Below are 15193 nucleotides of genomic sequence, written 5' to 3'. Positions count from 1 at the left end.
GATGCATACAGGATAAACAGCGACTCAGTTTTCCTGACTCTAGCCGTTCTGGCTACATAAACCTTCAAAGCCCTGACCACATCTAGTAACTCGGAATCCTCCAAGTCCCGAGTAGCCACAGGCACCACAATAGGTTGGTTCATATGAAAAGATGACACCACTTTTGGCAGAAATTGTGGAGGGGTCCGCAATTCTGCCCTGTCCATATGGAAAACCAGATAGGGGCTTTTATGTGACAAAGCCGCTAATTCTGACACACACCTAGCTGAAGCCAAGGCTAATAGCATGACCACCTTCCACATGAGAAATTTTAACTCCACGGTTTTAAGTGGCTCAAACCAGTGTGACTTCAGGAAACTCAACACCACGTTAAGATCCCAAGGTGCCACTGGAGGCACAAAAGGGGGCTGAATATGCAGCACTCCCTTTACAAACGTCTGAACTTCAGGGAGAGAAGCCAGTTCTTTTTGAAAGAAAATAGACAGGGCCGAAATCTGGACCTTAATGGAACCCAATTTTAGGCCCAAAGTCACTCCCGCCTGTAGGAAGTGAAGGAAACGGCCCAGCTGGAATTCCTCCTTGGGGGCATTCCTGGCCTCACACCAATCAACATATTTTCGCCATATACGGTGATAATGTTTAGCCGTCACGTCCTTCCTAGCCTTTATCAGCATAGGAATAACCTCATCCGGAATGCCTTTTGCTGCTAGGATCCGGCGTTCAACCGCCATGCCGTCAACGCAGCCGCGGTAAGTCTTGGAACAGACAGGGCCCCTGTTGCAACAAGTCCGGTCTTAGAGGCAGAGGCCATGGGTCCTCTGTGAGCATTTCTTGCAGATCTGGATACCAAGTCCTTCTTGGCCAATCCGGAACAATGAGTATTGTTCTCACTCCTCTTTTTCTTATGATTCTCAGCACCTTGGGTATGAGAGGAAGAGGAGGAAATACATAAACCGACTGGAACACCCACGGTGTGACTAGTGCGTCTACAGCTATCGCCTGACCTGGCACAATACCTCTGTAGCTTTTTGTTGAGGCAGGATGCCATCATGTCCACCTGTGGCAGTTCCCACCGACTTGCAATCTGCGTGAAGACTTCTTGATGAAGTCCCCACTCTCCCGGGTGGAGGTCTGCCTGCTGAGGAAGTCTGCTTCCCAGTTGTCCACTCCCGGAATGAACACTGCTGACAGTGCGCTTACGTGATTCACCGCCCAGCGAAGAATACTGGTGGCTTCCGCCATCGCCACCCTGCTCCTTGTGCCGCCTTGGCGGTTTACATGAGCCACTGCGGTGATGTCTGACTGAATCAGAACCGATTGGTCGCGAAGCAGGGCCTCCGCTTGACGTAGGGCGTTGTATATGGCCCTTAGTTCCAGGATATTGATGTGAAGGCAAGTCTCCTGACTTGACCACAGCCCTTGGAAATTTCTTCCCTGTGTGACTGCCCCCCACCCTCGGAGCCTTGCATCCGTGGTCACCAGGGCCCTGGGGGATAGGGTGATCAGCCGATGCATCTGAAGATGTGATCCGGACCACTTGTCCAACAGATCCCATTGAAAGGTCCTCGCATGGAACCTGCCGAAGGGAATGGCCTCGTATGATGCCACCATCTTTCCCAGGACTCGCGTTCAGTGATGCATCGACACCTATTTTGGTTTTAATAGATCTCTGACCAGTGTCATGAGCTCCTGAGCTTTCTCCATCGGGAGATAAACCCTCTTCTGGTTTGTGTCCAGAATCATGCCCAGGAAGGGCAGACGAGTCGTAGGAATCAACTGCGACTTTGGAATATTTAGAATCCAGCCGTGCTGTTGTAACACTTCCCGAGAGCGTGCTACGCTGATCAGCAATTGCTCTCTGGACCTCGCCTTTATGAGGAGATCGTCCAAGTATGGGATAATTGTGACCCTTGCTTTCGCAGGAGCACCATCATTTCCGCCATTACCTTGGTAAATATTCTCGGTGCCGTGGAGAGACCAAACGGCAACGTCTGGAATTGGTAATGATAATCCTGTACCACAAATCTGAGGTACGCCTGATGAGGTGGATAAATGGGGACATGAAGGTATGAATCCTTTATGTCCAGAGACACACAAAAAAAAAACCCTTCCAGGCCTGCGATGACCGCTCTGAGCGATTCCATCTTGAACTTGAACCCAGGTATATGTTCAAGGATTTTAAATTCAATATGGGTCTGACCGAACCGTCCGGTTTCGGTACCACAAACATGGTCGAATAATAACCCTTTCCTTGTTGAAGGAGGGGAACCTTGACCACCACCTGCTGAAGATGCAATTTGTGAATTGCAGCTAACACTATTTCCCTCTCCAAGGGGGAAGCTGGCAGGGCCGATTTGAGGTATCGGTGAGGGGGCATCTCCTCGAATTCCAGCTTGTATCCCTGAGACACAATCTTTATTGCCCAGGGATCCACCTGGGAGTGAACCCACTTGTGGCTGAAATTTCGGAGACGCGCCCCCACCGGGCTTAGCTCCGCCTGTGGAGCCTCAGCGTCATGCGGTGGATTTAGTGGAAGCTGGGGAGGACTTCTGTTCCTGGGAACTAGCTGTGTTGTGCAGCTTCTTTCTTCTGACAAGAAAGGACGCACCTCGGACTTTCTTGCCTTTTTGTGAACGAAAGGACTGCATTTGGTATTACGGTGCTTTCTTAGGTTGTGAGGGAACATATGGCAATAAATTTTACTTTCCAGCAGTAGCTGTGGAGACCAGGTCCGAGAGACCCTCCCCAAACAATTCCTCACCCTTGTAAGGTAAAACCTCCATGTGCCTTTTTGAGTCGGCATCGCCTGTCCATTGCCGAGTCCACAGGACCCTTCTGGCAGAAATCGACAATGAATTTATTCTAGAGCCCAGTAGGCTAATGTCTCTTTGAGCATCTCTGATATATAGGACAGCGTCTTGTATATGCCCCAGGGTCATCAATATAGTATCCTTGTCCAAGGTATCAAGTTCCTCAGATAAGGTATCCGTCCATGCTGCTACAGCACTACACACCCAGGCCGACGCAATTGCCGGCCTTAGTAAGGTACCTGAATGTGTATAAATGGACTTCAGGGTACCCTCTTGCTTTCTATCCGCAGCATCTTTTAGGGTGGCCGTATCCTGTGACGGCAGGGCTACCCTCTTGGATAAGCGTGTTAGAGCTTTTTCCACCCTAGGGGAGGATTCCCAGCGTAACCTGTCCGTTGGCGGGAAAGGATATGCCATAAGCATCCGTTTGGAAATCTGCAGTTTTTTATCTGGAGATTCCCAAGCCTTTTCACATAACTCATTTAGCTCATGTGAAGGGGGAAAGGTCACCACCTGCCTTTTTTCCCCATACATATGAACCCTCTTGTCAGGGACTGGGGTTTCCACTGTGATGTGCAACACCACCTTCATTGCTATAATCATATAACGGATGGCTTTAGCCAATTTAGGCTGTAACTTTGCATCATCGTAATCGACACTGGAGTCAGAATCCGTGTCTGTATCTGTGTCAAGAATTTGGGATAGTGGGCGCTTCTGAGACCCTGACGGCCTCTGCGACATAGGATCAGGCATGGGCTGAGACCCCGACTGTCCTAAGGTTTCAGCTTTATCCAACCTTTTATGCAAGGAATTAACATTCTCATTTAAAACCTTCCACATATCCATCCAATCAGGTGTCGGCGCCGTCGGCGGAGACACCACATTCATTTGCTCCCGCTCTGCTTCCACATAGCCTTCCTCGTCAAACATGTCGATACAAGCGTACCGACACACCACACACACAGGGGATGCTCTTTTTGAAGACAGTTCCCCACATTCATTTGCTCCCGCTCTGCTTCCACATAGCCTTCCTCGTCAAACATGTCGACACAAGCGTACCGACACACCACACACACAGGGGATGCTCTTTTTGAAGACAGTTCCCCCACAAGGCCCTTTGGGGAGACAGAGAGAGAGTATGCCAGCACACACCCCAGCGCTATATGTCCCAGGAATCACACAGTAACTTAGTGTTAACCCAGTAGCTGCTGTATATTATGTTTTTGCGCCTAATTTATGTGCTTCCCCCCCCCCCTCTCTTTTTACCCTCTTCTACCGTGAATCTGCAGGGGAGAGCCTGGGGAGCTTCCTCTCAGCGGAGCTGTGGAGAAAAAATGGCACTGGTGAGTGCTGAGGAAGAAGCCCCGCCCCCTCAGCGGAGGGCTTCTGTCCCGCGTTTCTGTACAATATAATGGCGGGGGCTCATGCATATATACAGTGCCCAACTGTATATATGCCCAACTTTTGCCGAGGTCCTAATTGCTGCCCAGGGCGCCCCCCCCTTGCGCCCTGCACCCTACAGTGACCGGAGTATGTGGGTGTAGTGTGGGAGCAATGGCGCACAGCTGCAGTGCTATGCGCTACCTCAGTTTGAAGACTGGAGTCTTCTGCCGCCGATTTTGAAGTCTTCTTGCTTCTTTCACCCGGCTTCTGTCTTCCGGCTCTGCGAGGGGGACGGCGGCGCGGCTCCGGGATCGGACGACAAAGGGCGAGATCCTGTGTACGATCCCTCTGGAGCTAATGGTGTCCAGTAGCCTAAGAAGCAGGACCTATCTTCAGAGAGTAGGGCTGCTTCTCTCCCCTCAGTCCCACGATGCAGGGAGTCTGTTGCCAGCAGATCTCCCTGAAAATAAAAAACCTAACAAAATACTTTCTTATAGCAAGCTCAGGAGAGCTCACTAAACAGCACCCAGCTCTGTCCGGGCACAGATTGAAACTGAGGTCTGGAGGAGGGACATAGAGGGAGGAGCCAGAACACGCCAGAATCCAAATTCTTTCTTAAAGTGCCCTGTCTCCTGCGGAGCCCGTCTATTCCCCATGGTCCTTACGGAGTCCCCAGCATCCACTAGGACGTTAGAGAAACATGGTGTAACCCTGGGCTGGAATGCAGCATTTTGTTTTTGTTGTATTTGCACCATAATCAGACCCAGATGTCAGGACCACAGTCCTGTTATTACTCAGTAGAAAAAGGTTATCATTGACATAACCAAACCACCTTGCTTTATCTATGTATAGGTATAATGACTCATACTGGAGGCTTGAGCCAGTACTGTACAAATGGTTTCTGAAAAACAGCAAAATCCCTCTGACTCTGCACTTTATTCTTATTTTTTTCTTTCTTTCTTACTTTTTTTTTTTAACTTTTATGGGAGGAGTGTAAAGTTAGCAAAAAATGTGCACAATACAAAAACAGGAACATGAAAGAGCAATAGCATGACCATAACATTGTAACATTTCAAATTTCCTGAATTTGTCCATGTTCATGTGGAGTTTACACTATATTCCCTGCCACATGTGTGTACACACACACACACACACACACACACACACACACACACACACACACACACACACACACACGTCAGGAGACTGCCGGTCACATTACTGTTGTCTACATCCCTCCCCCCCTCTAAATCCCGAAAGTCGGCATGCCGACTGCCAGGCTCTATTCCCACTCGTGGGTGTCCACGACGCCCATAGAATGGGAATAGAACCTGTGGCTGTTCACCACAGAGTCCGCAACGGGCTTGGTGCACTCGCCCTCCCCGTTGGCATACCGCAGCCGGGATCCTGCGGCTGGTTTGCTGACCACCGGGATCCCCAGCGGCGGTCACACATACCCAACACCCCTATCCCAAGCATATCTAAATTGCTCTGCTGTCTTAGCCTTTACAACCTCTGATGGGAGGCTATTCTACTTATGCACTACCATTTCTGTGAAGCAGTTCTTCCTTAAATTCTTCCTGAACCTTCTTCCCTCCAGTCTCGGTGCATGTCCTCGTGTTGTAAACCATTTTTCCTATGAAGAATGTTTACTCCCTAATCCTTGTTAAAACCCTTGTATATGTGAAAGTTTCTATCATATCTCCCTTTCTTCCTTTCTCTGCTCCAAACTATACATATTAAGATCTTTTAGTCTTTCCAGGCAAGTTTTTTGTGATGTAGGCCATGCACCATTTTAGTTGCTCTTCATTGTACGCTCTCTAACGAGAGCACCCAGAGGAAACCCACGTAAGCGTGGGGAGGAATTACAAACTCCACACAGATGGAGACATGGTGGGAATCCTTATTAATCATTGCCAGTACACGTTCCACTAATCATATTAAGAAAAATAATACTGGGTGGTAACCTTTTCTTAATTATAATATTTCTTAAATAATACTGGCTTGAGAGTAAGGATAACTTTTAAAACACCTCAAACAAGAAAACCTGATACAGAAAAATAAATACATGGCTAGTAAATTTGTCTCAGAATGAATGCATAGTTATTTGCAGTAATACATTTATCCTAGGATATATCTATTCTGCAGTAATGATTTGCTTTCATTTAAGGGGGATTAACCCTTAAACTTCCGCCCCAGGCATCAGGAGAGTGTGGATTTGGCCCGATACTCTCATAAAGCATGGTCTCCTTTAGTTTTGCAAACCCTTCACCCCACCCCTCTAAATTCAGTAAACCAACAATTGAGTGTTAGATGCTGTAACAAGTTGCTAGAAGGATAGGAAAACCTATGTTTGCACCTCTAGACTATAACACTATTCGATCTTCTCAACCAGACTAATTATGCTGTAACCAAGTTTGAAAACACATAACTCGTTTCTCAACATAGACCATGGTTACATGTGATAAATGAGATAAGGCCTTCTTATCTTTCAGTGCGTAGTCTCATTTATTACTGTTTGTCCCCTATTGTAAAGTGCTGCACAATATGCTGGTTCTATGTACTGTATGTACTTGTTAACATATAACGTATATTGTTGTTTTTCTACTATTATGGTTTGCAGAATATTTTTAGCACTTAAGATAGGTGTTACTTATAATATTTAGTTAATTTCATGTTGTATATGTTATAAGCCTGATATGTCTGTTAGCTGTTGTTTAAATGGACCCTAATACATGTATGTGAGGCAATTTAGACTTTAAGGGGCATTTTCAGTTAGCTGTGGGGATTACCTCGCAGCTAATTGCTGGAGCTACCTGATTGAATTAGCTGCACGAACACTGCACAATAATTAACAGGCAGGATTTTTCCTCGTAGCCACTGGAACTGTGAAGAAAAATCTGTGCTAAAATGCGGAATCTGCATTCTAACACACAGGGAAAAGGATAATGGGGGCTAGCACAGTAGGAAACATCCAGTCTAATGGTAAAAACAAAGTCCTAGACAGTAGTGTCATGTCTGTTATCGAGAGAGGGAACTGGTGATACAAACGTCTCATGTCTTTCACACAGACCAAGATGGAGACAAAAAGCTGACTCTGTCTGAGTTCATTTCTCTTCCCATGGGCACCGTTGAGAACAAGCAGGCCCAGGAAATTGATGATGAATGGGTCCGAGAAAGGAAAAAAGAATTTGAAGAAGTTATTGATTCCAACCATGACGGAATTGTCACAATGGTGGAGCTGGAGGTCAGTAAGGGTGTGTCAGTGTGTTCTCAAAGGGACTACTAAAACAACAAAAGTATTACCATAACTGCATTAGACTTGAGATACATACTTCCAAATGCTTGCTTTAATCCTTCATAGAAGCAGTGTGTATTTATTTATTTATTTATTTATTTATTTTTACCTGGTCTGGGAGTCTTTAGAGAGAAAGTGACCTAGCTTATTTTGTAAGCTGGCATGTACACGAATTGCACAAGAAATCAAAGTTTAAACCATTAAAGGATAATATCATTAAAGGAAAATACCACAAAAAAATGTTGCCTTGGGTAGAGTGCAGGGAGTTAAACTAAAAACCTAAATTGAGCCTACCTTGCAGTACGAGTAATGAGGGTGAATAGTTTCTGCAAGGTCACTATTTTAGTTGGTGCTCCTTTATCTATGCCTAAAACTACTTCTGTTCATCAATTTTTTTATTTTAATTTTTTCTACCACTCATAGCATTCTATTCCTTACGTTTTAAAAGCGTGACACTTGTATATGATAAAATCCCTTTAAGGATGTCTTACATTATAAAATCTATGGACGTATATATAAGCAGCTTAGTTAAGGGACCCTCAAAGTAAAACTGGAGCCAGCCTAGCCTTAATGTTACATAAAGATACATTTTACCAGCATAACTTTTCAGGATTGTTAAATTACACATGTACCTATACAAACAGGCTACACTAGCGTTCCCATTTTCACTATGAAAGCTCTGTGACCCGCCCTGAAGCTTGGCCACTGCAGTGATGCTTTCATTTCCTAACGGAAATGTTGCAGGCTTTTACTGGAAACTGAACATTGAAAAATGTGTTCGGTCATGAAAAAACACCTGAGAGTCAGAGCTGTGTAGCTGTGCTTTTTTTCTGTTTGGTTTTTTTTTGCGCGTGAAAAATCTCATACTGGTCTGTAGAATTTATTTAAAATGTATATTGGGGAGGGGGGGGGGGGGGGTGTTTAGCGGCATTCTGTTTTGGTAAATTAATAAATCTGGATTTTACATTTGCAGATAATTTTTTCTTAAATTGAGCCTATATGTGTTTTAGGAATTATATTTTAAAGTGTTATCAGTGTTTAATTCAGTAAAGTGAAAGCACAATTAACAGTCTGCTAGATTTCTACCCCCGCCTTCCCCCCCCCCCCCCCCTTCCCCCACCACCACCACATTTCTCTCCAAAACAGTAAAGGGCCCTATACACGGGAGAGATGTGTGCTGAGCGAACCGCTCTCAACACACATCTCTCCCCCGGCTCAGCACAGCGCGATGTGTGCTGAGTGTGCGGGGGAGGATGGGGAGGGGGGGGCGCTAATTTCACCCAGCAGGTGAAATGAGCAACCTGCTAGATTGCGCCTGCATGCAGGCCAATCTAGCACCAGTGATAGCGACGCGCGGGGCCACGCATCGCTATCGCAGTGGGGGGTACACACGGACAGATCATTCTTAAAATCTAAGCAATCTAGCCAGATTGCTTAGATTATCGCTCCATGAGTACCCCCCCTTTAAAAGACTTAACACATGGAATGTGTAATAAAATGAAAAGTAAAACAATGGTTACTATCTGATCACACATCACCTGAGAAGAACTCATCAGGGGGTCCAGGGCTGGATTATTGGGGGGAGACAGAGATGGTCGTCCTGGGACCCTCACACATTAGGGGCCCTCACACTCTGACCCCCCGTATCGTATTCTGGCATGGGCACTATAAAAATGGAGCACAGCATAGCTGTGTCCCTGTTACCCCCTATTTGGTTGCTGAGGAGCACTGGTGCTGCACACTCAGTCTCGCAGGAAGTAAGATCCTGCAAGAAACTCAATTTCACAGAGCCGCCTGCTGGGATTGTTGTAATGGAGCTGTTGAGTTAGGCCGCCATTTTTGCTTTCAGCTCTTAGTGACTATCTCAGCGGCGCTGGTTGCAGCTTGGTTTGGCTGGGTTCTCCCCTGTGGTGCAGCCTTTAGTCAGTGACAAGGAGTGTTGGTGCAGTGCACCAATTTAGTATGTAAAGGAAGTTTTGTTTTTTTAGTAGCACAGCTGCCCCAGTCTCTAGCCTAGTAGCCTCTATTATAAGAATATAATATAGCAATAATTTCTTCTACTGGGTTCATAGAGGTTCCACAGGAACATCGGGGGTCTGTAGGTGGTGGGTGAGAGTACCGGGCACAAAACCGTTAAAGCTTTCAGCGTATTCCAGAGTGCTCAGCTCCTCTCCCCTATAACCCTGCCTCTAAGCTCAGGCATTCCGTTTTTAGTTGATGTGTGCAGGAAGCAGGTGCACCGTGACAGGGCCCCAAAGCTTTTTACTTTTTTGAAGTGTTTTTTTTCTCTGGGCTCTAAGTCTGGCAGACTTTAGCACTGCAGCTCTATCACCCCCCTGCTGTTGCCAAAACTCTCGCTTGGCCAGAGCCTCAGATGGGAACTTGTGGCAGGGTACCACACACTGCAACTAGCACCGCTTGCTGCTGGCACCCTGGGACTGCATGGCCGGCAATGTGGGACAGGTAAGAGGGTCCCCTTACTGGGACCCAAGTCTAAATCGCGGTCCGTCGTGCATCCATGGAGACAGACCGCGGCGCTGGCGTGGACACTGTATATGGGCAGGGACTCCACTGGGCATTTATGGGCACAGGTTCAGGTGGTAAAACACCAATTTCTCTAACGTCCTAGTGGATGCTGGGGACTCCGTAAGGACCATGGGGAATAGACGGGCTCCGCAGGAGACATGGGCACTTTAAGAAAGAATTTAGATTCTGGTGTGCGATGGCTCCTCCCTCTATGTCCCTCCTCCCTCTATGTCCCTCCTCCAGACCTCAGTTTGAATCTGTGCCCGGACGAGCTGGGTGCTGTTTAGTGAGCTCTCCTGAGCTTGCTATAAGAAAGTATTTTGTTAGGGTTTTTTTTATTTTCAGGGAGCTCTGCTGGCAACAGACTCCCTGCATCGTGGGACTGAGGGGAGAGAAGCAGCCCTACTCTCTGAAGCTAGGTCCTGCTTCTTAGGCTACTGGACACCATTAGCTCCAGAGGGATCGTACACAGGATCTCACCCTCGTCGTCCGATCCCGGAGCCGCGTCGCCGTCCCCCTCGCAGAGCCGGAAGACAGAAGCCGGGTGAAAGAAGCAGGAAGACTTCAAAATCGGCGGCAGAAGACTCCAGTCTTCACTGAGGTAGCTCACAGCACTGCAGCTGTGCGCCATTGCTCCCACACTACACCCACATACTCCGGTCACTGTAAGGGTGCAGGGCGCAGGGGGGGGCGCCCTGGGCAGCAATTACAGACCTCTTTGGCAAAAGTTTGCATATATACAGTTGGGCACTGTATATATGTATGAGCCCCCGCCAAAAAATTGTACATGAAAGCGGGACAGAAGCCCGCCGTCGAGGGGGCGGGGCTTCTTCCTCAGCACTCACCAGCGCCATGTTTTTTCTCCACAGCACCGCTGAGAGGAAGCTCCCCAGCCTCTCCCCTGCAGTTACACGGTAGAAGAGGGTAAAAAGAGAGGGGGGGGGGGGGGGGGGCACATAATTAGGCGCAAAATCAATATAAACAGCAGCTACTGGGTTAACATTAAGATACTGTGTTATTCCTGGGTTAATAGCGCTGGGGTGTGTGCTGGAATACTCTCTCTCTGTCTCTCCAAAGGAAATCTACCCATGTCTGTCCCTATGTCGCAGAGACCTTCAGAGTCTCTCAATGCTCACTATCCAAAATAATAGACACTGATATCGACACGGAGTCTGACTCCAGTGTCGACTACGATAATGCAAAGTTACAGCCGAAATGGCAGAAAAGTATTCAATATATGATTATTGTAATAAAAGATGATTTGCATATCACTGATGACTCATCTGTCCCTGACACAAGGGTACACATGTTTAAGGGGAAGAAAGCTGAGGTAAATTTCCCTCCTCTCATGATGAAAAAGAGCGGGAATCTCCAGACAAGAGACTGCAGTTTCCCACAAAGAATTCTCAGGGAGTATCCTTTCCCCACTAGGGCCAGGATACGATGGGAATCTTCCCCTAGGGTGTCACGTTTGCCCAAAAGGTAGCCCTGACGTAACAGCTATTCTCAGGGATCCTGCAGATAGCGTGCACATTCTAGTACACTACTCAGACCGGCGATTGTGTCGGCATGGGTTTATAGCGCTGTGGCAGCGTGGACAGGTACCTTTATCAGCAGAGATTGAGTCCCTAGTATATGTATATATGTATATATATATATATATATATATATATAGATATATATAGATATATAGATATAGATATATAGATATATATATATAGATATATATATTTCTCTATCGTCCTAGTGGATGCTGGGGTTCCTGAAAGGACCATGGGGAATAGCGGCTCCGCAGGAGACAGGGCACAAAAGTAAAGCTTTCCGATCAGGTGGTGTGCACTGGCTCCTCCCCCCATGACCCTCCTCCAGACTCCAGTTAGATTTTTGTGCCCGGCCGAGAAGGGTGCAATTCTAGGTGGCTCTCCTAAAGAGCTGCTTAGAGAAAGTTTAGCTTAGGTTTGTTATTTTACAGTGAGTCCTGCTGGCAACAGGATCACTGCAACGAGGGACAGAGGGGAGAAGAAGTGAACTCACCTGCGTGCAGGATGGATTGGCTTCTTGGCTACTGGACATCAGCTCCAGAGGGACGATCACAGGTACAGCCTGGATGGTCACCGGAGCCGCGCCGCCGGCCCCCTTGCAGATGCTGAAGTAAGAAGAGGTCCAGAATCGGCGGCTGAAGACCCTTGCAGTCTTCTAAAGGTAGCGCACAGCACTGCAGCTGTGCGCCATTTTCCTCTCAGCACACTTCACACGCAGTCACTGAGGGTGCAGGGCGCTGGGGGGGGGCGCCCTGGGAGGCAAATGTAAACCTATATACTGGCTAAAAATACCTCACATATAGCCCCCAGAGGCTATATGGAGATATTTAACCCCTGCCAAACTTCACTAAAGAGCGGGAGACGAGCCCGCCGGAAAAGGGGCGGGGCCTATCTCCTCAGCACACAGCGCCATTTTCTCTCACAGAAAGGCTGGAGAGAAGGCTCCCAGGCTCTCCCCTGCACTGCACTACAGAAACAGGGTTTAAACAGAGAGGGGGGGCACTAATTGGCGATATAAATATATATATATAAAGATGCTATTAGGGAGAAACACTTAATATATAAGGTTGTCCCTATGTAATTATAGCGTTTTTTTGGTGTGTGCTGGCAAACTCTCCCTCTGTCTCTCCAAAGGGCTAGTGGGGTCCTGTCCTCTGTCAGAGCATTCCAGGTGTGTGTGCTGTGTGTCGGTACGTGTGTGTCGACATGTATGAGGACGATGTTGGAGGAGGCGGAGAAATTGCCTGTAAGGGTGATGTCACTCTCTAGGGAGTCGACACCGGAATGGATGGCTTATTTAGGGAATTACGTGAGAATGTCAACACGCTGCAAGGTCGGTTGACGACATGAGACGGCCGACAAACAATTAGTACCGGTCCAGGCGTCTCAGAAACACCGTCAGGGGTTTTTAAAAAAAAAAAAAAAACGCCTATTTACCTCAGTCGGTCGACACAGACACTGAATCCAGTGTCGACGGTGAATAAACAAACGTATTCCTCATTAGGGCCACACGTTAAGGGCAATGAAGGAGGTGTTACATATTTCTGATACTACAAGTACCACAAAAAAGGGTATTATGTGGGAGTGAAAAAACTACCTGTAGTTTTTCCTGAATCAGATAAAATAAAATGAAGTGTGTGATGATGCGTGGGTTTACCCCGATAGCAAATATTGGCGTTATACCCTTTCCCGCCAGAAGTTAGGGCGCGTTGGGAAACACCCCTTAGGGTGGAAAAGGCGCTCACACGCTTATCAAGTGGCGTTACCGTCTCCAGATACGGCCGCCCTCAAGGAGCCAGCTGATAGGCAGCTGGAAAAATATCCTAAAAAGTATATACACACATACGGTGGTTATACTGCGACCAGCGATCGCCATCAGCCTGGAGATGCAGTGCTGGGTTGGCTTGGTCGAATTCCCTGACTAATATAGAGCATTTAATAGGATGCATTCTATATATATGTATGCGAGATGCACAGAGGGATATTTGCACTCTGGCATCAAGATAAGTGCGTTGTCCATATCTCCCAGAAGATGTCATGGACACGACAGTGGTCAGGTGATACAGATCCCATACGGCACGTGGAAGTATTGCCGTATAAAGGGAAGGAGTTATTTGGGGTCGGTCCATCGGACCTGGGGGCCACGGCTACAGCTGGGAAATCCAACCTTTTTACCCCAAGTTACATCTCAGCAGAAAAAGACACTGTCTTTTCAGCCTCAATCCTTCCGTTCCCATGTGGGCAAGCGGGCAAAAGGCCAGTCATATCTGCCCAGACATAGAGGAAAGGGAAGTAGACTGCAGCAGGCAGCCCCTTCCCAGGAAAAGAAGCCCTCCACCAGTGGGGGGGTAGTCTCAAGAGTCTCAGCGCGCAGTGGGATCACTCGCAAGTTGACCCCTAGATCGTACAAGTATTATCCCAGGGGTACAGATTGGAGAGTCGAGACATTTTTTCCTCGCAGGTTCCTGAAGCCTGCTTTACCAACGGCTCCCTCCGACAGGGAGGCAGTATTGGAAAAAAATTCACAAGCTGTATTTCCAGCAGGTGATAATCAAAGTACCCCTCCTACAACAAGGAAAAGGGTATTAGTCTTCCACACTATATTGTGGTACTGAAGCCAGACGGCTTGGTGAGACATAGTCTAAATCTGAAATCTTTGAACACTTACATAAAAAGGTTCAAATCAAGATGGAGTCACTCAAAGCAGTGATAGAGAACCGGAAAAAAGGGAACTATATGGTGTCCCTGGACATCAAGGATTACCTCCATGTCCAAATTTGCCCTTCTCAACAAGGGTACCTCTGGTTCGTGATACAGAACTGTCAATATCAGTTTCAGACGCTGCCGTTGAATTATCCACGGCACCCCGGGCCTTTACCAAGGTAATGGCCGAAAAGATGATTCTTAAAAGAAGAAAGGCATCTTAATTATCCCTTACTTGGACGATATCCTGAAAGGGGCAAGTTTCCAGAGAACAGTTGGAGGTCGGAAAAGAACTATCTAAAGTAGTTCTACGACAGCACGAGTGGATTCTAAATATTCCAAAAATCGCAGCTGTTTTCCGATGATACGTCTGCTGTTCCTAGGAATGATTCTGGGCATAGTCCAGAAAGAGGTATTTCTCCTGGAGGGGAAAGCCAGGGAGTTATCCGACCTAGTCAGAAACCTCCTAAAACCAGGCCAAGTATCAGTGCATCAATGCACAGGAGTCCTGGGAAAAATGGTGGCTTCTTACGAAGCGATTCCATTCGGCAGATCTCACGCAAAAACTTTTCAGGGGGATTTGCTGGACGAATGGTCCGGATCGCATCTTCAGATGCATCAGCGGATAACCCTGTCTCCAAGGACAAGGGTGTCTCTTCTGTGGGGGCTGCAGAGTGCTCATCTTCTAGAGGGCAGCACATTCAGCATTCAGGACTGTGTTCTGGTGACCACGGATGCCAGCCTGAGAGGCTGGGGAACAGTCACACAGGGAAGAAATTTCCAAGGAAGTGTGGTCAAGTCTGGAGATTTCTCTCCACATGAATATACTGGAGCTAAGGGCAATTTACGATGCTCTGAGCCTAGGAAGAACTCTGCTTCAAAGTCAACCGGTGCTGATCCAGTAGGACATCATCATGGCAGTCGCCCACGTA

At 47.4% G+C, this 15193-nt stretch overlaps 1 protein-coding gene and 1 long non-coding RNA gene across 3 annotated transcripts in view; one reads left to right on the top strand and one right to left on the bottom strand.

Moving 5' to 3' along the window:
• LOC134966329 (uncharacterized) overlaps nucleotides 1-15193 on the bottom strand; it is a 124692-nt gene that overhangs the window by 12221 nt on the left and 97278 nt on the right. The gene's annotated exons all lie outside the window — the stretch shown is intronic.
• The window catches only part of SDF4 (stromal cell derived factor 4), a 250372-nt gene that overhangs the window by 165176 nt on the left and 70003 nt on the right, over nucleotides 1-15193 (top strand). For both annotated transcript variants that reach the window (XM_063942989.1, XM_063942988.1), the window contains one exon: nucleotides 7265-7440. In XM_063942989.1, the coding sequence (XP_063799059.1) occupies nucleotides 7265-7440 (176 nt within the window). The remainder of the gene's footprint in view (nucleotides 1-7264; nucleotides 7441-15193) is intronic.

This window comes from Pseudophryne corroboree, chromosome 10 (assembly GCF_028390025.1).
Source record: "Pseudophryne corroboree isolate aPseCor3 chromosome 10, aPseCor3.hap2, whole genome shotgun sequence".
Lineage (NCBI taxonomy): Eukaryota > Metazoa > Chordata > Amphibia > Anura > Myobatrachidae > Pseudophryne > Pseudophryne corroboree.
This window is presented reverse-complemented; position numbering and strand designations above follow the sequence as displayed.